Here is a 21,808-nt window from a genome sequence, read left to right on the forward strand (position 1 = left end):
AGAACTATCACCACACCCGGTACACAGGCATCATTTTAAGAATCACATCAATTTATTTTGTTTTGCTGTTATTACAAAAAACGCAAACATATTAACTTTCATTCCTTTCCCCGTAGCATGTGAGGAGTCAAGAATCCAATTTTTATCCTTCAGTTCTTGTTCCTATTTTCAGGAAGTTGAATATTTCAGTTTATAAACCTTGATATTTTAAGAGCCTGCAAAACTGATGTTGTAGTGTATACAGTAAACACACTGCCATGACAAACAATAGCACTCACATAGCTCATGTACATATGTTGTGCTGCCCGTACTATGAGGGAATAAATCTTGGGTAATAACACAAGATTAAAAATTAATCATAAGGTTTATGTTCAAGCTAGTACAAAAAAAGTTATACAAGATTACCAAAAGGATTTACTGCAATAAGAGTTATCTTAAATCTGTGAAACCTTTTGCAAGGTTTCTGGTGACATGAACCTCATATTACCATACAAAAATAACATTTGTTTTACTGTGCTAACTGGGAATGATGTTTCCTTTAAAATAAGGCTTGTTCATTGAAGTTTGGTCAGTGTTGTTCCTCCAATCACACCATGATCAGGAGTAACAGTCGAAACACCATCAACAAACTGAAAGAAAGAGACAAAAGCAAACAAGAAATGACTAATTCAACAAGGATTTAGTAACTTGTTAATTCATGTCACAGTCCTTGATTTGTTTTATTAAATTTCTTCAAGTTTCTGCATGTTGAGTAAGTCTGACTGACCTTAGCCCCGACATAATGCCAGCAGGCAATATTTTTCCAGATTTTTTGTATCTCTTCCCCATCACTACTGAGAGGACTCCTGATGCAACTGAAAGAAAGAAAACACCATGACAGGATACCAGCTGGACATTTTAACCAGTTCTCTATTGAAAATCACCATATTAGAATGAGCTCTGCCATACTCACACAATGAGACCTTTATGTCCTTTGGGTCATTAGAGATGTTATAGGCACCATAAGCAGATAATCCACCAAAAACTAAACCAGCCATCAGGGACATCACGCTGGCTACAGTGAAAGAAGAGACACATAAAGATAATCAAATTAATCGTGTGGCAATTCTCTTGGGTTGAGCTTTTTCTGCCAAAATGAAAAGATGAAAAACTTGAGCTCATCGAGTGTGAGCTTTCGACCTTTTCTCTTGTATCCCATGAATCCTCCAAAAGCGATGGCTGCAGCATAGCCAAATCCAATCCAGTCCACTGCCATCGCAAAGCTGTACAGAAATACAGGACAAGTGACATGTTGAGTCTAGAGATGATTTAATTCCCACATTTTGCAAAATCTGAATATTTATTTACATAAAAAAAGATGATGGACAGGATCAGGATCAAACAGTCATACTGTGCAAATATACATTTTATTGTAATAGCAAAGATGTGTAACTGAAAAATCACAATTGAAGCCAAAGAAATGTTTAAAATTTAACTAGTGTTTGTATAACCCGGCATGACATTTGACCCACTCATTGCTCTACATTATAACCAATCCAATAGTTAAATATCTTTTAAGTTGCAATACAACCAATACCTCTCAGTGACAAGGTAGATGCATCAGTCATGATTTGGCAAATGGAAAACTGCATGTTACTGGTTGTATTGATGCTGTGTGAGCTATAATCTAATAAATGTAAACCTTTTTTGAGTGAAATAAAGTCCCTTTGAGGCATAAATAACCTTATGGTGACATGATAGATGCTGCAATCACTTTTTGGCAAGTTTAGTTAAGGTTAAGTTTGGTAAAGGTTACGTTTAGTCTTTTTCCCATTACAGCAACAAATTGTCTCCTTTCAACTACTACGAAGAACCACAATATTGTGTCTGTGAACGTTTATTTAAATTGAATGCACTAATTAGATTTTAACACCAATAAATTTACGTCTTGTACTTTATCTATCAACCAGCAGGAAGCCTGACAGACCGCTAGATGTCACTGTGATTAAAACATAAAACAACAGAAGAAGCCTTCACACAAGCACAACTACAAGCATAATAATAATTTACAAATAATTTGTCATTTCCATGTGAAGCCCGTATTGTTAATCTTTTTACCACTACACTGTTGTATGTTAGACGTATTTAGTTACCTTGAGTTCAAACAAAACAGCAGCAGAAACTGGGAAACGTTACCTTCAATATGTCAGTGAACTTCCTTGTTGCTCTCCACAAACCGTAATACGCATGCGTAGCTTGTTTCGTGCTGTGTTCGCTGACTGTCAATAAACTGGGAAAGAAGAATTTTCAGAACATTTGGGCAGATTTATTTGATAAAATAAAATGAAAGGAATCTACATTTAAAACATAACAAATGTACAATCCCTCCCATAAATTAATACACAATTTCAGACTCATCATTTACCATTTATTTTCCCCTCTTCATAAAGTCAAATGTGTTTATTGTATTTAGTTACTTTTGGACTCAAATTGCCTTTTTAATTTAGAAAAGTTAAAATATTTTGGTCCCCATATTACTATGACTTTATTTCTATACTTCACACAGGCAGCCTTGCATGTTGTCCTTGTATTGACAAAATATTTTTAACAGCTCCTGCTGTATGTTTTTCAAATGAAGAACTGACTCTTGTATAAAAGGAAAGCAGATCCGTCTGTCCATATGAATGTCTATTCAGTTCAAATTATTATCTGACTTCTTATTAACTCACATTTTTAAGGCAGGGGAACTTGTGTTTCTAAGTTGAATGAACCTAAAATGGTGTAGATGAAAAATGAAAAGATGAGTGAGTTGTGCAGACTGATTTTTCCTTGACTCAACTCACTTATAAGTATCAAAAACAAACAAACAAATAAATAAACCAGGGGGCACTCAGAGAGAACAGAACTCCACCAAGATTAAGGCCAATGTCAAACAACATACACCAGACTTCACTGAAAAAAAATCAAATTCATAGCAACCGGGCAACACATCAATTCATTTGAGTAATTATGTTCAATTATAAATTTGTTAGTGAATATTAACTATTATTCAACAGACAACTGAAACAAAGGCAGGTCCTATATCAATTAATAATCTTGACATGTGTAGTCTGCTGTGTCCACTATACTTACCGTGAACATGGAGGCGATATGTTGCATACACAATGCACGGAGAGCAGTGGGTGGAGGTGGGTGGTCAATATGGGCCCAAAAGATAATTTTTTTTATACTGGCCATGAGCTGTCCCTCTGGCATCTCAAGCTTAAATACAAAAAATGGCCCCATGGGCATGAATTTTTAAACTTAGTCTATTGTGGATTATGGGATTGTTTAAAATGAGGATCCTGCAAAGACTACTAAATGCTTGTTGCAGAATCACCCTAATTTAAAATGTATGAATAATTCTAATAGTAAAACATTACACTGGTAGCATATATTAATATACTACCAGTATATATTTTTGCATCTGTAATATCTGTGCCTGTGACTGAGTACAAGACCATATCATCATCAATAATCATGTGCTCAGGACAGTGAGACAACAGACAACTTGACTCTCCCCAAAGAAAACCACTTTATTTCACTCTGACCCCCCATTTCCAGAACTTACATACATTAAAGGTTTCATCGTTTAATAATAATCCTCAAAAAGTGTAAATCAATGCATTCTCAGAGCAAAATAAGCCACTATGAACTGTAGACAATGTGACCACAAACTGCAGTGAGCAGCAGCTCCAGCAGAGTGCCTCCATGCAGTCACCTGCTGGATAAAGAGCCAGTGTGGCCCTCTGTGGGAGGGCTGAGGACCAACTCCTCCAGAGAGAAGGCACACATTTCCAAAAACAGTTGGCATTGAAATACTGTCTACATAGAATTTCCTGATGAGTTACAGTCTGATCTTGTCAGGATAAAAATGACTATAAAATGGCTGACAAGGGTCATTTAAGAACAAGGAAGGATTATTCAAGTGAGGTATTGGAGCGACATGTAAAAACCATGAGATTTACTGGACAATCCACATGAGGAAAACATATATTACAGACTGACTAACTAGGAGGACGACGAGACAGCAAATATGTAAAATGACTCATGGAAAAATGCTATGATTTCATTACAGTAAACGACGACAATGGACAACACAGTGCATTTCACAATACAGTGATGTTTATATTACAAATGGCTTTGAGTGCACAGGAACCTGTGATATACTGTTAACATGGCTTTGTCAGCTTTTTGCTTGGTAGATACTTTCAAGTGAGCTGTAACACGGTATTAGAAGTAACAAATGCATATAAAAGTTATGGAATTATGAATAAACCATAATAAAAATGGAATTATAATGTTTTAGGCCAAAAAAATAAAAAATACACCTGGTTTTGGCAATGACTGACATTTTAAGGTGTTAAGTATTATTTTACAGTGGTAGAACATTTTTATTTTGCACATGCATTCCTCTATATGAGCTCACTGTGGCATCTGACAGTGTTCAGTGAGAAGGACTTGTTCAAAAATGTACACTAGATTTATATATTTTTTAAGGATATTAATGGATGTCAGAAATTTTTTTAAAAAGTACCTTTTCAAATATGCATAAATGAACATGTTTTTACAGCTACATTCATTATCGATACAAAACAAAGTCATGTCAGTATGAATATTTCTGGTAAACAGTGAAGCTGGTGTCATGGTTATGTGCCCCTACAGAGGACTGCATGCCATTTATTTTGTTCTACTAATGTAAAAACATCACTTTAAATGAGCAAAGTGCATAACTCTCATTACATGGACTTGGCATAAAAAATAAAAAAAAACAGACATTACAACCGAAGTCAATGAGTCAGTGCATTTTATAATTAATGATTCATTATTAGTTGGCTAGTGCACTGCGTCAGTTACATATAATAGCTGACCATCATGATTAAATGTGTTTTGAGAGTACTCAGCACACTTTGTTGTCAAAAATAAATTTTTAAAGCTTTAAAACTGGCCAATGTCTGATGAAAAAGTGAGCATGCAAGAATACTAATTTGGCTAAATCTGATGAAGGGGGAAAGTTATTTTTTTGGGGGGAAATTTATCTTTAGAGAAGTATGCAGTAATCTTTATTTCATAATAGAGAGAGGGGTTTTGATAAACCTAATACTTTTCAAAAAATCCACTCATAATTTCAAGCTGTAAATCCAAATAACGCTAGGGGAGCAGGTAGCACAAAGAGCTTTCATTTTTCACATTTCTCCGTATTTCTGCTCAGCTTTCAGCTCAAGGTCAACAGTGAGCCAGACGTGTGGTGATAAATCTCTGAGCCTCTCATCAGATACTGGTCTGCATCTGGAACACAGCTTGTGTTGTTGCGATACAGAAAAATGGCACCGTCTCTCCATGTCTTTTTGTGCATCTCAGCCTCTTCCCCGTTCGTTAAGGAAAAAAGTTCACCCACAGCCAGCCCAGCAGTGTCCCGTACACCCAGGTTCTCACGTACAGTTTCCTGCCGTTCTCTGTCAGCAGTAATGGCAGTGTCAGTCCCCCCAAAATTATCACCGATGGGAGGGTTTTCGAGAGGTTCAGCGGAGATGGTTTGCCTTCCCCGGGGAATTTGCGAATTTTCTCTGGATCCTCCGACTCGTAGAAATCCGTCAGCAGCCTTTGAAAACAGAGACAATTCTTAGGAATTCAGTCCGTCTTAGAAATACACAGGGAGTAAAAAAAAAAAAAATCAAACACACATCAGCACCAAATCATATATTTTTTGGCTTGGCTGATATTGTCAAATATTTTTTTCTGTCATGCCTCACATGGGAATTGATTTTAAGGATGCAACTAATAATTATTTTCATTGATCATTAATCTGCTGATCATTTTATTGATAGTAATTTCTCACAAAGTTACATTTAAGAAGCATTTTTGCTTAAAAAAGTGCATTAAAGTAGTTGCCAATTCTCCCAGCAACCATTTCAGCTCCAATTACTTTAACTTTTATTGGTAATTAAAAAACACTTGGGAAACTTGTAATGAAATAAGTCAACTATAATGTTATTGAAATTAATATCTAGAACACAACCACCTTATGTCACTTATGTTACTTATGAGTTTCTGCAAACGAAAAGTTAAAATTAAGATTTTCTCAACCTGTCAGTTTTTAGACACTGAAGACACAAGGCTCTGCTGCTCCACTGACAATGACCGAAAGGGCCAGACAGACTCAATTTGATATTATATTTTGTTGTATTTGCTTAATGAACATTTTTTCTTTCCCATCAGATATTTTTCTCTTGTAAATGTACATTCATACATATACACATACATATTAATATAAATTCTGCTACCCCGAATTATGACCATTTTTATTTATTGTACCTACATGAACCAGATTAATTCATCCTTAGATTAATTCAGCTTTACACTACAGGGAAATCCATATAATCAGATTTTCAGAATAAGCTGAAGACTGTATTACTTTCAGGTTTTCTATGAGTCAAACAGAAGCTAAGATACATATCTCTACTTAAAACTGATGGTTTTCGGAAGCAAAACATTTAAAAACCTCACTGCAGTTTATATATTGATTGGATAACATGCAATTTCAACATGATTAATTGTTCCACCCACACACACTTACCGGTCCTTGATTTCGAACCGCTCGTGCAGCCACCTGCGGAAAAACACTGGCTCTGAAGGAATTTCCTTTATGTCCACACGGTCGAAGTGTATGTGGACACGGGGACATTCTTTACACAGGAATTCTGTCAAACACAGAAAATAAAGAGACTAAACAAAAACAGGAAAAGCCTTTCAGCAAAAACGGCACGTAGAGTAAGCACTTAAAATCAACACGAGGTGACAGTGATAGAGTAGAGCTGCTATGACGCTGTGATGCCAAGCCCTTTTGATTCAAGAAAGTAAAGACCCCTGAGGTACAGCAACTTGTTGGTCACAATAGTTACAGAACTGATTCTCAACCAAGAGCAAATATAGAACTGAGAATGAACTCAGCTCAAAAACTGTGTCCTAAGTCTAAGTCAAGTTTCAATGTAGACAGTCCAATCTAATATCGGAAATGAAATAACGTATTCAAATCTTTAATTAAATATCATTTGTTTAATGATACGGTTAAATTTTTCTACAGTAAATAAGTTGAAATGTTTTCAGTCTCAAACCCAATCAAACTGTCACGACAGCAAGCAGAGAAAGAAAACCAAAGTGTCTGAGAAGGTCAGATATAAAAATGTAACCAAGTGTGAATGCTCAAGGCTACACGTTTATCCCCAGAGACCTTCAAGTTCCTGTTTCCACAACATGCAATATTATCAGGAAACTTGGCACTGCAGCCAAAAGAGGAAACTTGATCGAAGTCAGCAGCGAAAGATTGCTTCTCTGGTGGAGAAAGCGCACCTTCATCAGCTGCCGCACGGATATAAATTGACCTTCAGACACAATATGTGCCAGTTTAATGAACACTGGCAACTCAGTGAACCTACTAAAAGAAAGCTGAGCTTCCACTGCAGGTCATGTGTGCTTGAGCTGAACAATGTTCCAAAACACACTTTAAAAACAACAACCTGGAGGAGATGAAGGAAATCAACTCTTCGCTCTGGAGTGACAAACAATTCCTCCTGATTTTAAAAAACAAACTCTAGTGGAGCTGAAAATCTGAGAGATGAAATCTTTACCATCTGGAGACGTCTGCATACAAAGAGGGAACTAAACAGCTCCAAGAGAGGTGCAGGGAGTTCATTCACTGATAAGAAATACTTGATGGCACATATTGTTAAGTTTCATTACCATTTCTACTCTGTGACCTGGCAACATTTAGCTTCTATTATCAAAAATGAAGACAGTCCTGTTTTTTCCTGTCTCTATTTTTGTTTTCTCCAACAAAATTTGTTCAACATGATTACTTTGCACGAAGTCAAGGTTCAAGAGCATGACAACTACTGGCTCTGAATTTTAAAACTGAACTTACTTACAAGAGCAGTACGCACTGGTCCTGAAATGCCACCAACAAATTAACATGCCATCCTGAATTGAATGAAAATTTTTCTAACCAAAAGCATTTCCCTGAGTACAAAGCTTGTTAAACTATAACACAATTTATTAATTACACCTGTTCAAGATAAAAAAAAAAAAAAATTATGGAAAAACCTAATTTGCATAATTTGCTACATTTAATATTCTGGTCTTGTCTGTCCATTTGCTCAAAAGCAACTAAATGGAGTTTTATCAAGTGTTCACTTGGAGACATTATTTTGTATTAATAATTATAAATTATAATTACATATTATATTTTAAATTGATTGCTCAAATACCGAATCAGCTTGGAATCTGCAGCGATCAAGGGCCACACCAGTAGTTTCAAAATGTTATTATGGAAACACATGCACTTTATTTTGTGCCAGTTTTTGATGATAGACTGACTATTGATTGTTAATATGTATAATAATGAGTTGAGGAAATTGCTTGAATCTTGCATCGATATGCCCCATTATGATTTCACAGTTAAGACCTCTGTGTGAAATCACGAAAGTCACCTTCACCACATGGTGCCAGGAAGTGCGTGATGAGAAGAATGCTTTTCTGTTCTCTCTGTTCTGTTTGCTAGAAACACATTGATGTTTATTCCTGACTGAAACGGGATGTTTTTTTTTTTTAACATTCAAACAGAGCTTGTCGAACAGCCAGGAACACAGAATAATCAAAAACTCCAAAACATGGAGTCATGCTGTTTACAGGAAGACACTGCCATTAATAGGTGATGTTTGCTATGTGATTAATTACTAAGGGAGTGTACACAATGTTGCAGGATTGATAATAGAACTCCTGCGAGACTCTGGATGCGCTGATAAACAGAAAATAGAAACTGCCGCTGTAAGTTAACAGTCTGTGATGGTGTTTATACCTGGTGCTAAAATGCCATTTGTATCTCTGTGATGGACAAATCACATCTACTGCATTAATAACTGGTATTTACATGCATTTTTATTATTGCTATCAGGTTTAATTTTTCAAATGCCAAGTCAATTAACTGATTGACAGAAAACTAATCAGTAACTATTGTGAAAACCTATCAATTTGCTGCTTTAAGTATAAACTCAATATTTTGACCTTTGGTCAGACAAACAAGACCTTTGATGGCGTCATCTTAGGCTCTAGGGTGTTTCTGATGTTTCATAAAACAAGTAATTAACTGAATAATTGAACGATTAATTGATGATGAAAATAAGAGGGTTGTAGCGCTAATATGGATTACAGGAATGAGAGCTGATGTAATAGAGCAGCTACTATGGATCCAAACAAACAAAATAACAGACCTGAGGTATATATGGTCATTAGACACTTGAAGGTCTTCTCATAGGCCCTGTTTACACCCGGGTTACCATGTGTTCTTTATCTATCTTTTTGCATTTATAGTTGGTATTAACAAGCGTTCCTGTGATGTTGTATTCACCTCATCACTGTTTGCTACTGTGAGAGCGGGCAGAATAGATCATTCTGGAGCCCACCAGTGAGATCGGTTGCTTGAACCCTTCTACCTTGTGGGCTGTAATGACCTGACTAACTTATTTGTTACCCATTCAGAGAGAATATTTAGATATATAAATTACTCTGTAAGACCAGGTTAAATGGAAGAAATTGTTCTGATGTGTGCTTTGTTTTTGGGAACATGTGGTCTAAAAGCTGAATGTCTGTGGCCATCCTCTGATGCCTGCTTACCTGGCATTGATGGTGCAGGTCTTCTTTGACCGGAGGTACCGAGCGTTCCCTCGTAGGCCACTGTGATGTCATAGACAGCATCCAGGTGGCCCTTCATGGTCACGATGGCTATATGAGACGCTTTCATCCTGGGTGTGAGCGTGTGCTTCAGAATAGCCAGTCCTATGGTAAGGACATAAGAAATGTAAGTTCATTGACAGTGTAATGACGATGCATGTCATATTAGTCTATAAAAAATGAGTGCTGATAGCAAGTGTTAAAATATATATATATATATATACATACATACATACACACACACACACACACACACATAAAATGCATTATGAAGCAGTAATTCAATGTGAATGCTTGTGTTTGGGTCAGTCTGTTTTTCCTGTGTCGATGTGGCACCATCCTCTGCACACTAATACCGCACTAATAGCAGATAATGTCATGTGCACATGTCGGCTCTCCAGAGCGATTTATTTGGATTAATGGGGGAAGGTGATATTCAGAGCTGTGGTCCAGAGATAGGCTTAATCTCTGCAGAATGGTTACAGTTTGTGAGCTGATGTGAACACCATACTGCACAAAAGCATCACAATAATCATGATGATACAACTAATGCATTGAATGAAAAATCATAAAGCTGTAATGAAATGTGCACTGCAGTCAAATACAAGCACCCTGTAAATCAGTTAATTTCACTTCCTAATGTGACAAAAATAACCAGAGGAGACATCTCTTTATGACAGACTCCTTGCACTAATGTGAGTGAGCACTGAATTCTCTCTTATCGACCAGCAGCCAAGTCATTTATTCCTCAAAACATCAGCTGAATATTTAATAAGCAGTTTTGGTGGAAGCTCACCAGGGCCTGGCACCACACCAGTAATCCAGTGTAGATATGAATGAATTTGGTAGTTTTGATGTTTACAAAGCTCCATTAATCAATACTTTAAGAAATGGGCAAAAAAAATTGTCCTAAAAACTGTACTGTACAACAACAACAACAAAAAAACAACCTATAAATCGCTATGCCAAAAAATGTAATTAGTTTTTGAGGTCGTTGCTGTGTCTGCCTTTTGTTTTATAAAAGTTCTGAGTTTTAATACATAATTCCAATGATGCACAATTTAAACTGAAAACTTCAACACCAGAAAAATAGTCCAATGTTTTACAGACTGAACAGGTTGAATTAGTATGCAGCAGTACAGTAGTAAATTGCTGTTGTATGCCAGTACCCTCTTTCGTAGCAAAAGCCTGACTGTCTGCGATAACTTTCTTGAGCTCTGGATTATACCGAGTTCCTTCTGGGAAGATGACAAGGTACATCTGTGGGGACAAAAACACAACAAATGGAAGCTTCACTTTTGGTTCTTCCTGCACTGGCCAAAGTGTAATTTCAAACACTTACAGAATTTGAAGAAACATGGAAACCACAGCATTGTGCTGAACCTCTACTAAAGAAAACAAGATAAGAGTTTTTAAAACTAAATAATTAATTAAAAAAAAAAAAAAAAACTGTTTTGATTTTAATGAACTGAGTTTTTAGTGAACTGAGTTTTTAGTGAACTAATCTTATGTCTTAAACTGTATCATTTCTTTCTTTCAGTTTCAATGATGTCAGAAATGAAAGTCAACAATTACCAGGAAGTTGTACCCGTCTGATAATTCACTTTATCACAAGAACTGTATGAATATAAGCTCGCATAATTATTTTTCATCATCAGCTAAACATTGAGCCTATAAAGGTTTTTGAAACAATAATAACATCCTCACTTTTGCAAATGATGAAACAATGCAGCAGTTCATCAAGTGTTTCATAATTTATTTGTGAATTACTGGAATAAGCTGGTACGTGAGTGCTGAGCTTTATTTAACCAATTTATTTTCCAATCAAATCGGGTCAATATTAAAAATGCATATAATTTAAAATCATTACATCTATTTCAAGTATATTTCTGGTTATTTCCAAGCTCAGCCTTATTTTCAGATTTTTTGTCCTTGTGACATCTGATTATGTTTAAACTTTTAAGCTTTTCATAGTGTATGGGGCGCCAGGACACACACACACACACACACACACACACACACACACACACACACACACACACACACACACACACACACACACACACACAGGGAGGGAAAAACACTAATCTCCCACAGTTTAATCCAAAAAAGTGATTAAAAACAAGCCCTTTCGACACAATAACACACACAGTAAAGGGACCTTCATGATCCAGTGTGTAATTATCCATTTCAGTTCATGATGTTCTGTTCATAAATGTCAATGTCCTAATTACGAGTAGGACAAGAGGGAATTTTTTGGAAGACAAAATTTTGGAAGACCATGAGAGAAAAATCTGAACTCAAGTTTTGAAAGTTTAAATATAAGCTTGATTTGGGGAACGTAGCTCAAATTATGTCTACCTCATAGAGTAAATATGCATGTAGTCAAGAGGCTAATTTATGAAGTGTACTCACCGGTGCTCCAGATTGTGTCTGAGTGAGGAGCTTCTTCTTCATCGCTTGTTCATTAAACTTTGCACTTCGTTTCACATAGATTCCTCCGTGCTGAAAGAGAAAGATTATCTGATTGGAACTGCAGTGGGGAATGTGACTTATGTTTGTTTACATCTGTACATCTGTAATTTACAAAATTACATCCAAATACTCACAGAGTTGCATTACCTGAGAGAAATACCATCCATAAAGTGGAAGCCACTTAAGTCCATCTTTAAGGACATATCTGACATGACCGATAGCACTCTGCCGGATGGCAAGCATGTCAGCAATGATCCAGTCAGCTACAAGGAAGGCCATTGATAGATTAGATATTTACACTGTGCTTCATAGTGGACTAATTTTTTACAACTGCATATTCAAATATATTACCTGTACATTGATGATTAGACAGGTAGATCACATTCTCTTTGTTCTTTGGTATATCTCCATATATAACAATCTACAGAGAAAGGAACAAATGCGATTTAAAGATATTACACAGATGTCCGGGATAGTCATCAATTTGCAAAGTCATTCTACATTGAGATAAACATTTATTCTGTTTGATTAATAAGTACTAAAATAGCGTCAGGGATTTGGTTCGAGTTCAGACTGATTTTGCCTTTTTTTTTTTTGCAAAAACAAAACCTGCAAAGACTGCAGCTTTTCAATAAACCCAAGAGGATTTATTTGAAAAAAAAAAGAAAAAAAAAGAAAAGTCCCTTCCAATCCACTCATGTGGCCTGCAGTTGGAGGACAGAGCAGACAGTTTACTACACAAACAACACCATATCAGAGACTATGATTACAACAGCTACAACACTATCACTTCTGTTTTTCTGCACAACCTCAAGCACAAAAATACTGACTGTGAAACGAGGGGCAAGGACATGGCAAAAGAATGCAGACTTTCTTGCTAAGCATCAGGTTCATCAACATCTTGTTGATCAGCCCTGTTTTTCTAGCTCCAATTTACATTTTGTTATTTTAAGACTTTCAACAAACTGGTATGTGTGGAGTGTACATGTAGTATTCATTGCTAGTTCAAAACCTGCAGGAACAGGAAGTCAGAGACAGCTGTCACTTATGACTGTGTGGCTGTATTTCTATTTTTAGACTAGACATTAGTGAGTAAAAATCCCCATCCATTTCTTTAACAATCACATTTTCTGTAAGTTTACTTCCAGTACATGAAGGATCACTCACCTCAACTCCTGTGTAGTTTTCAAAGAAGAAGAGGACCATAGTCTGGTAGATGGAGTACAGCCGGTCGTCCAGCCTGTGATACACTCTCGCTGGTAAGACCGTTGATAGTAAACGCCAAGCCCCCCATGACAGCAGATAAGCCGGGGCTGTCCCCAGCATGATCGTGGCTGGAAACCAGTACCGCAGCGAGTATGTGTGCACAACCAAGGAGAGCAGCATGATCCCACCTCTGGCTCCACTAAACTGACAAAAATCCCTGAAGCAGACTGCTGGACTTGGTACCACACTCTCTGAGCACTGTGGCTAAGTTACAGACTATCTACCCCTCACCACACCTGGCCTACTTTCAGCACACCTGTCCTGACAAGTCAGCATAAGAAAGTGAGAAAGCTGCAGCAAGAGGGGAATGAGGAGCTAGCTGGCTAAAGCTAATATTAACCTAGTGTGTAAAACGCAGTTAGCCAAGTTGGTTTAAGCGCTAACGGTCACCCATACTGCGATGCAATAAACGAAATTAACGGCTGTTATCCGATTAGCATCATCATCTCAGTGCAGCAAACCAGAAACGACCTCAACCTTAACTCCGTGCATCTACTGTACAAGTTAAGAGAAAGCGTTAGCCTACTATCTAACGTGTTTGACCACAGAGGAAGTTTTAACTAACGCTACATTTTACATAAACTCTCTCCTCTGATGTGGATACGACACCAAAGTCTCACCCTAACGTCAGCTCAGTTATTAAAAGACAAAATATTTTCTATTTCCTTCCATATTTCTTCGTCTTCATCCGGTTAGCTGTTCGTGAACTAGCCTCTTGCAGCAAATGTCACACACGCCTCCCTACGTAACGACACCTTGTAACATCGACGAAGCTTATTGGTCAAGTGACGTAGTAGAGTCCGACTAATGGGCAGTCTAATGTTAAAGGTACATACAGCATTCATTTATTTATTTATTTTAGCATGTTTTATTCTCTTATATTCATTTGGCAGCATGTGCAAAAACATTCATCTCAAAAAGCAGAAGACACTGACAAAAAAAGGGTAAACTCAAAAGCATTTTCCAGAGCTTTCAACCGCATTTCACAATCTTCTTCAGCAGATGCCCTTTGCTCCTTTGTCATAGAAAAAGCTCAGTGAAGTATGAATATGTTTGAACCATGAACATGACAACTGAACAAAATCCCTCCATTGAGGAAGACATGAGATGTAATTCAAAGGCCTGGAAAAAGTTAGCAAGTGGACCTGAAATTATTAGATTTTTTTTTCCCCAAGAATTAACTTTTGAACATAAGAGGGAACAGATTTTAGTGCCTTACATATTTGAATGTTTTTAGCTACCTTCAAAGCAATCAATGGTTTCTTGGAGCTCCATTATTTTAATCATTAGGAGCTCCATTACATTTAATATTCAAACATGGAAATATTATGTAAAATGCAATGTCTATTTAGAGGGTGTTCAACATGACATAGCCTGTACCCACAGTAGGCGATGCCCGGTGACTCACATAAAATATGCTAAAACACAACAGCATCAAATAAGTCACACCACATAAATAAATTCAATTGTGTAAAGTCATTCAATCTGACACAATTAGATATGGTTTAGTAATGTTTGCACTGAAGGTGGGGAGTTAACAGAGGGTGTAGCCCAGTATGCTATTAGTCATGTTATAAAATACTGATATAATTATTTATTTTATGGGGCATAATGAACTGGCTCCGAAAGTTGTGTGCAAAGACAACGTGGCTGGTAAATGTTACAAGTAAAAGTAACACTACATGGGCAACCATTGTTCTGTTATAACCTGTTTGATAGTCGTAATTATATTTCTTTTGATGAATCTATCATATCACGTCTTGGATGAATTAAATAATTAAGAAATACCAACATCAGTTTATATGAGTAAACTAAAACTAGTTAAACAGCTGTTCATTTGACAGAATATAAGAAAACCAATGATCAAAATCTAAAATTTTAAAAAGTTTTATTAACAATAACATCACAAAACATTTCTATCAGGGATAGAGTATCCTTTATCTCTATATCCATTAGAGTATTACACTGGCTCAGAAAGTATTTTTAAAATCACATGTTTATGAATGAAAAATGTGGCTCAATCTCATGTGTCACTAGCTGAGGAAAACACACTGGTACAAAGTAGTGGTTGCTACATCATGAAAAAAAAATGCAATTAACAAAGGACTGACATACATCATGTTCAAGTAGTTCCACAGTAACATGGACTGTTGCTGAATGGTTAAGTCCTTTCTAAGTCACACGTTTCCATGGTAACCAGAGACTAAAAGTCTTCAAAAATAAAATATTTGAGAGGATTTATGTAAAGCCTCAAAAACATTTGCAAAACAAGACAATAAATCTGGAAAGGAGGGAAACTGTAAGGCAGAAAGGGAGAGTATGTGGGGCGAGACGAGGCACTGTCCAGCATAAAATTTACAAAACTAAACTTCACAACCAAAACAAAAATTCAACAGCTTTCACTCCAAATCGTAGTTATCATACGACAGCCGCTTCAGATGTGTGATACTATCTGAAATAAAAAATGAGAGAAACAATTATCGGTGACGCGATAGAAGCATTTTAAAACAGAGATTATCAGAAAACATCTTACCCAGCACCCACTGCTCAGACAGGATCCTGCTTCCCTGTGGTCTCCTGCCGCTGTACCTTCCTATGCAGATACCTGCCTGCCGCACGGTGCTGCAGACTGTTCCTCCACAGAGCTGGATCAGCTCCACCAGACTCTGAGTGGGTGGCTGGGAGTGCTGGGACACGAACATGGCTGGCTGGCCCTCGAACAGGTCCTGCTGGTGCTCCCCGGCAGAGAGGTGCCTCTGGAGACGACAGATCTGAGAGGAGAAAGTAACTGAGTTAAATACTGTTGCCAGAGATTTTTCCTCTCTGTCATTCTGCAGGTTTCTTTGGCTCTACCGGATCCGGCTCTGCCATTGATCCTCAACACTCATTATCATTATTGCTATCGCTGCTGTTATTATTAATAACACTATGACAACCATAAGTATCACTATTATTATTACCATTATAACAACCAGTCTGAAAGTGTTTTAATACAAATAATATCAAACAAATAAATAAATAAATAAATAAGTACAATAGTATGTACAGCTGTTACTGCTCTCTCTTCTCTCTCCCCCTCTCCCTCCCTCTCCCCCTTTTCTCTCTTCTCAATCCAACCGCTTGAGGCAGACGGCCGCCCACCCTGAGTCCGGTTGTGTCTGCGGTTTCTTCCTGTTAAAAGGGAGTTTTTCCTCTGAGCTGTCGCCAAGTGCTTGCTCATGAGAACTATTAGGTTTCTCTCTATAATATTGTAAGGTCTCGACCTTACTCTGTAAAGTGCCTTTAGATAATGTATGTTATGATTTGACCCTATATAAATAAATTCAACTGAAAATATTGAGGTTTAATCAGGATGCAGAAGCTGATCCTGTTCAGCTTCTCTGTTCAAGAAAAACACCAGAAGAACAACCAGCAGCTCAAAAGGATTTCTTAAAGGATCATCCGAAAAACTTCTTTCCAAAATAAACTCATGATAACTTATATTCCCATTTTCCAGAAGTGTTAAAAAAAATAGTTTGACATTTTGGAAAATATGCATTTTGCCTTCTTGCTAAGAATTAGATGAGAAGATTGATACCACTCACGTCTGTACGCTAAATACGAAGCTACCGCCAGCAGCCAGCTAATTTAGCTTAGTACAAAGACTGGAGACTGGGGGAAACAGCTAGCCTGGCTCTGTCCAAAGATAACAAAATCCACCTACCACCACCTTAAAAGCTTACTAATTAACACATTATATCTTGTATGTTTAATTTGTACAAAAACCAGTGAAGGACAAAAAGTATGTTTTACGGGGGGTTGGGAGCCAGACTATTACTTGGCTGGGATCTGTTAGGCCACCAGAGGAGACTCTGGGACGTTAGTGGTCACTGCCAAGAAGTATTTTGCCTAGACATGAGAGTGGTATCAATTTTCTCAACCAACACTTCCAAAAATGTCAAACTATTACTTTGAATCTAATATTAAATCTTAATGTGAACTAAGGACAGTGAACCTGCCACAGCAACTGTTTTCTAGCTTTAACAAAAATACTCACACTGGCAGAAAGTTATAACTAGGTCGTTGATTTCCCTGTAAAATTTCATAATCAATTCAGTTAAATCATTTTTTTTAATCAACTGAGTATAGTGAGTGTGTAATACGTTACATAAACATAAATAAATTACCAACATAAAATTTCCAGTGACAACATTCAGATGTTACTGTACACCCGCACAGGTGTTTCTAATTACTCTAGTTAATTAGACTTGAAGCTGGGTACTTTTCACAGCAAACATTTTGACTTGAGATATTAGGAAAAACACAGCTGTTACTAAAAACATTAACGATGGCTCTGCTGTGCTCCAGTGTCCCTGTGAGCCGTGACAGTGAGCCAGCATGCACAATAACAGGCCCCTGAAACTGAAGCAGCCATAAATGGAGGTCAGACATCATTAATTAAATTCTTTACACCCATGCTTTTCCTACTCTGACATGTCAAAATGTCAACTGTGAAAAAGGCATGTGATAACAGTCTGAATAATCCCACCACCAGCAGTGCAACAAAGCTAAGAGCTGAGAGAGGGAGCTGTCAACACTGTCCGTGGTTTACTGAACGTCCTGCTTATTGTTCACTAAACTCATCAAATTAACCTTGTTCTGAAATATTGTGAGGTTATTAGCACAGTTCCCAGCATTCATTGTGTGTCTGCCTTGCAGGCACACATATTTCATGGATGTATCTCATGTGAGTCACAGGTTTTCTTTCCTCTCTGATAAACACGTAAACAATGCTTGCAATCATGATGAGGATTAGCACTATCAACTTGCATTAACACCCGCCCAAGGATTGTCTTTTGCCTAACTCTGGCACATTTACATCATATACATAAATAAATGTAGTATCCACTGGCTTTTACCCCAAGGAACCTAATTTGTAAGTCAAGACAGCCACAAATTTGAAACCTTGATTCAATACCGAAACTGGCCTGAGGGTGGCTGCTTGTGATACAGCAGGAGCTGAGACAATTTGGCTGTGAGGCAATGAAAAACAGGAGTGCCACTACTGAAAGACTAAATGTACCATGAAATTCAATTTAAATACCAAATTTTGAAAGTGAAACAGTTTTTTTCATCATTAGCAGTTTTACAGTAGAATACCATGAACAAACTATTCAACACTGTTTTTGTTAAGTCACAATGCTATGGTAGCCTGGTGAGCTACTATGCCATCTTACGCCCACGTTGTTAAATGAGTATCGTCAGCTCTGAGCATGGGAATCTCATGTAAAGGTTCCGTTTCTTTTTGGGTTTGGTGCGTGATGCTCTCAGTACAGGCCTGCTCTGTAACCTGCAGGGGCCAGTTGCTAATCTGAAAGGGACCTATCTCCCCCTATTCTAAGTTGAATGCCAGGAAACTTTTAGTCTTTTGTCAGTGTTCATGCAGGTTTCACTTGACGTCAATAATCAGGGATTGGGCAGAGGGTTCAGAGACAGGGTCAGTTTAGTGTTAACCCACATTGTGCACTTTAAAAGGAATGATTGAAGACTATAAGGAAGGTCTATTATGTGAGAAAAGAGGGTTTAAAAACTAGGAACTTTAAAAACAGTCCCACAAGAAAGGGCAAAATAAGAGAGAGATAAGGAAAATGCTGACACAAAAAGTACAAATACAGCAATTGATGAGTATTTTACTGCTAAGAATACAATATTAGGCCCCTGAAAACTTGGCTTCAAGTAGTTAAATAAATATATTAAAGTTGTCTGTGTCTTTTGTGTGTGGTCAGGCTGGTTCGACGTGTTTATTGATCACACAAACACACTCACACTGCTTCTAACAACAGCACTGTGAAGACTATAAAAGCAGCTGGATCAATTTGTGACTATAATTATTTGTGTCAGGATTTTCGAATTTAAGAGTAAATGGCCACTCAGAGACGGAGACAGGTCCTCCATTCAGTGGACAAAATGTCCCTTTGAGTATATTAACTGTCGTGTCTTCAATAGCAGTTTGGATTTGCATAAATTTAATTTCATATCTAGACCATTCTTGCATTTAAAATACATTTATCATAACCCACATCTCTGTCTGCTTATGAAAGTGGCACTATAAATGAAATTACACTTCACTGCTGTCAAATGTGACGCTAAAAATATTCATCTGTAACCTAGCGTCTAACTGAAGCCTGCTGGTTTGTTGCATTTCATGGTATCAAGAGTAATGAATTTTTAAAATCTCTGGGGGGCGGGTCTTAGAGATCCCAGTTGTAACAAGCTTTCTCTGATAAACACTGTTGAAATCATTACAGCTTAGATGAGCTGCATTTTATTGTGCCAGTAACAATTGATTTATTCTTCACATTTGAAATCCCCCCTCCTTACACTGACAACCTAATCAACATCTCTGCAGCCACTGACATATATGTGTATGAACATTTTTCTTGTTATGCACAGTAAGTCTGCAGAGAGGCAGGAAGCTTGTGCAGCTCTAAAACAACCACTACCAGGCAAGAAAAAATTAAGCCTAACAGCCCTGTATAATGAAAGAGAGTGTGTGCTACAGTTCAGCCTAAGTGAAATTGTTTGCTCGAAGCATGAGCAAACAATTTCAATGTCTAGTGCCTGGTATGAAGTAAAGACATGGCTCAGTGACAAAATTAAATGAATGAATGGTCCCAGGGAGTCCCCTGTGCTTTCAATAACCATGAAACAAACTGAAATACAAGAACTGGTGTAGATGAATCTACTGTTTGAGTGATTCAGCATGAACACCTGAAAAAGTCAGTGTTTTTGGAATGACGACAAGTCCTTCCTCTTTGGTAATGTGCCTTAAATATGTTGCATTTCCTGTATACAGTAACTATTACATCAGCCTACTTCCTACAATTCTGTTTCGGTATTTCTATCCCACTGCAGAGGGCAAATCTAAGGCTTTCCTGTCAAAAAATTAAACATGGTGCAGTTGACACTAAAATGTGGTTATGCCACGGTAAAGTTATTATTCCGTACAAAATATGAAGATCAATCTGTCTATAATCATTTATTCGTTTATTGTACTGTTTTTAAGGAGTAAAGAGTGACGCTACTGAGGCCACAGCTGAGTGTCTGATGGAGGCACATTCCTGCAGTATAGGACAAAACGTACTCCTATGCCAATGCTCTTCTGGCATATAACACACCTACACTCTGTTCCCCACAGTGACATGAGAGCCCCCACACAGACTTAACTGACCGCAAAAACTTTGCCAGGCTGAGATAATGCTGCATTTAAGGTTGGTTATGGCTATATCATTACATGTTGTAGGGAGCCAGCCGCCGAATCTTCTATAACCCAGGAGTGATTCATTTTCAAAACCATTTTCTACTGAAAAATAATTTCCTTTAAGCCATAAAAAAGCAAGTTATTAACTGAAGCTTTCCGGGCAAGTTGTTGACAGAGGATGCTTGAAAATCCTCCAGTCTCTTTAACAACATCAGAACATGCCAAAAAATGAAATTGCTGCCTTTCAATAAATTGATCATTTTTACATTTGCATAGATGCACACGTAAGTTAAATGTATGTTTGTCTGTTTGGGATCACTTTTTGCTATTTTGAGCCAGTGTTTCAAAAAATAGTTGCAATTTTTAATTTTAAGAAAAAGCAAAGAAACAAACAACATTCACATAATTTTTCCAGTTTGAAAGATTAACGCCAAACATACCTTTGACTCAGAGATCAGCCAAGTACACTTAATCTGAAATTGCCTAAATCTGCCCAGAACCAGAGCAAATAATAAAAGCCATGACGATTTTGTGGTCAGAGATCAAGTGGCAAGTTTAGTTTGTACCAGTAACAGTTAATATGAAATTTTATGGACCCTGAGACCCAAGGGAAGATCTGGGAATTTTGGATCATTTTATAAAATTATACACTTGTGAAATAAACCTACTTTGTTTTTTTTGTTTTTAAGATTTCAGTACATTTTAATATTGATTTAACATCTTAAAAGAGCAAAGTAGCAAAATACATGGAAAGAGTCAATAATGTCATTTAAACACAGACTTCTTCCTTTGAATCTCCTGTTCAAAGATGCTAGAGTGTTTGTCGTAGGCCGGGAAACATTCTTCAATGAATGGGATGGACATGGCTACTATCAGTGTCCTGAAGGTGGACAGCTGCATCCTGAGTGGCTGTTCAACTACAGCAGAAAAAAAAACATGTGGGTATTGTAGAGGATATCGTGAAAGGTGTGTAGTTTGTGCATCTGCTCCTCTGTGTCGTTCACCGAGTGTGTAGTGAAAAGAATCTCCACTTCACTGCTTTTCACAGTGACTGGCCACAGTGAGGGGGGAGTGGTTAAAAAT

The 21,808-nt window shown here is 37.3% G+C and overlaps 3 protein-coding genes across 4 annotated transcripts in view; all 3 read right to left on the reverse strand.

Annotated features, from left to right (window-relative positions):
• Positions 1-30: 30 nt before the first annotated feature.
• On the reverse strand, positions 31-2,269 carry tmem14a (transmembrane protein 14A). 2 transcript variants are annotated; one of them, XM_056395428.1, is made up of 5 exons: positions 2,176-2,269; positions 1,180-1,262; positions 953-1,054; positions 767-854; positions 31-629 (listed from the first exon to the last, which is right to left on the reverse strand). In XM_056395428.1, exons 2-5 carry the CDS (start codon positions 1,253-1,255, stop codon positions 587-589), a joined length of 309 nt encoding a protein of 102 aa, XP_056251403.1. In that variant the 5' UTR covers positions 1,256-1,262; positions 2,176-2,269; the 3' UTR covers positions 31-586. The 2 variants fall into 2 exon arrangements, with proteins under 2 accessions (XP_056251403.1, XP_056251404.1); XM_056395429.1 differs by having other exon boundaries at positions 2,133-2,222.
• Positions 2,270-3,534: 1,265 nt separating this feature from the next.
• On the reverse strand, positions 3,535-14,215 carry agpat5 (1-acylglycerol-3-phosphate O-acyltransferase 5 (lysophosphatidic acid acyltransferase, epsilon)). The gene is made up of 8 exons (XM_056395426.1): positions 13,387-14,215; positions 12,571-12,640; positions 12,367-12,482; positions 12,160-12,249; positions 10,914-11,004; positions 9,688-9,849; positions 6,596-6,719; positions 3,535-5,620 (listed from the first exon to the last, which is right to left on the reverse strand). Exons 1-8 carry the CDS (start codon positions 13,603-13,605, stop codon positions 5,395-5,397), a joined length of 1,098 nt encoding a protein of 365 aa, XP_056251401.1. The 5' UTR covers positions 13,606-14,215; the 3' UTR covers positions 3,535-5,394.
• A 1,141-nt stretch (positions 14,216-15,356) lies between these two features.
• Positions 15,357-21,808, reverse strand: part of mcph1 (microcephalin 1) — a 30,385-nt gene continuing 23,933 nt past the window's right edge. Inside the window, exons 15-16 of the mRNA XM_056395059.1 lie at positions 16,019-16,256; positions 15,357-15,937 (exon numbers count right to left, since the gene is read on the reverse strand). Coding sequence (XP_056251034.1) covers positions 15,885-15,937; positions 16,019-16,256 — 291 coding nt within the window. The 3' untranslated portion in view covers positions 15,357-15,884. The remainder of the gene's footprint in view (positions 15,938-16,018; positions 16,257-21,808) is intronic.

The sequence above is a fragment of the Seriola aureovittata genome, chromosome 14 (assembly GCF_021018895.1).
Source record: "Seriola aureovittata isolate HTS-2021-v1 ecotype China chromosome 14, ASM2101889v1, whole genome shotgun sequence".
Classification (NCBI taxonomy): Eukaryota; Metazoa; Chordata; class Actinopteri; order Carangiformes; family Carangidae; genus Seriola; species Seriola aureovittata.

What these genes read in the sequence shown, in the direction of transcription:
- tmem14a (XM_056395428.1), bottom strand. Translation starts at nt 1,255, where the DNA reads ATGGCAGTGGACTGGATTGGATTTGGCTATGCTGCAGCCATCGCTTTT. An exon ending in CATGGGATACAAGAGAAAAG is followed by an intron (nt 1,055 to 1,179) that starts GTCGAAAGCTCA and finishes CTTTCACTGTAG; the next exon opens with CCAGCGTGATGTCCCTGATG. An exon ending in GGCATTATGTCGGGGCTAAG is followed by an intron (nt 630 to 766) that starts GTCAGTCAGACT and finishes TCTTTCTTTCAG; the next exon opens with TTTGTTGATGGTGTTTCGAC.
- agpat5 (XM_056395426.1), bottom strand. Translation starts at nt 13,605, where the DNA reads ATGCTGCTCTCCTTGGTTGTGCACACATACTCGCTGCGGTACTGGTTT. An exon ending in GTCTAATCATCAATGTACAG is followed by an intron (nt 12,483 to 12,570) that starts GTAATATATTTG and finishes CCTTCCTTGTAG; the next exon opens with CTGACTGGATCATTGCTGAC. An exon ending in CGGTTCGAAATCAAGGACCG is followed by an intron (nt 5,621 to 6,595) that starts GTAAGTGTGTGT and finishes CTGTTTTCAAAG; the next exon opens with GCTGCTGACGGATTTCTACG.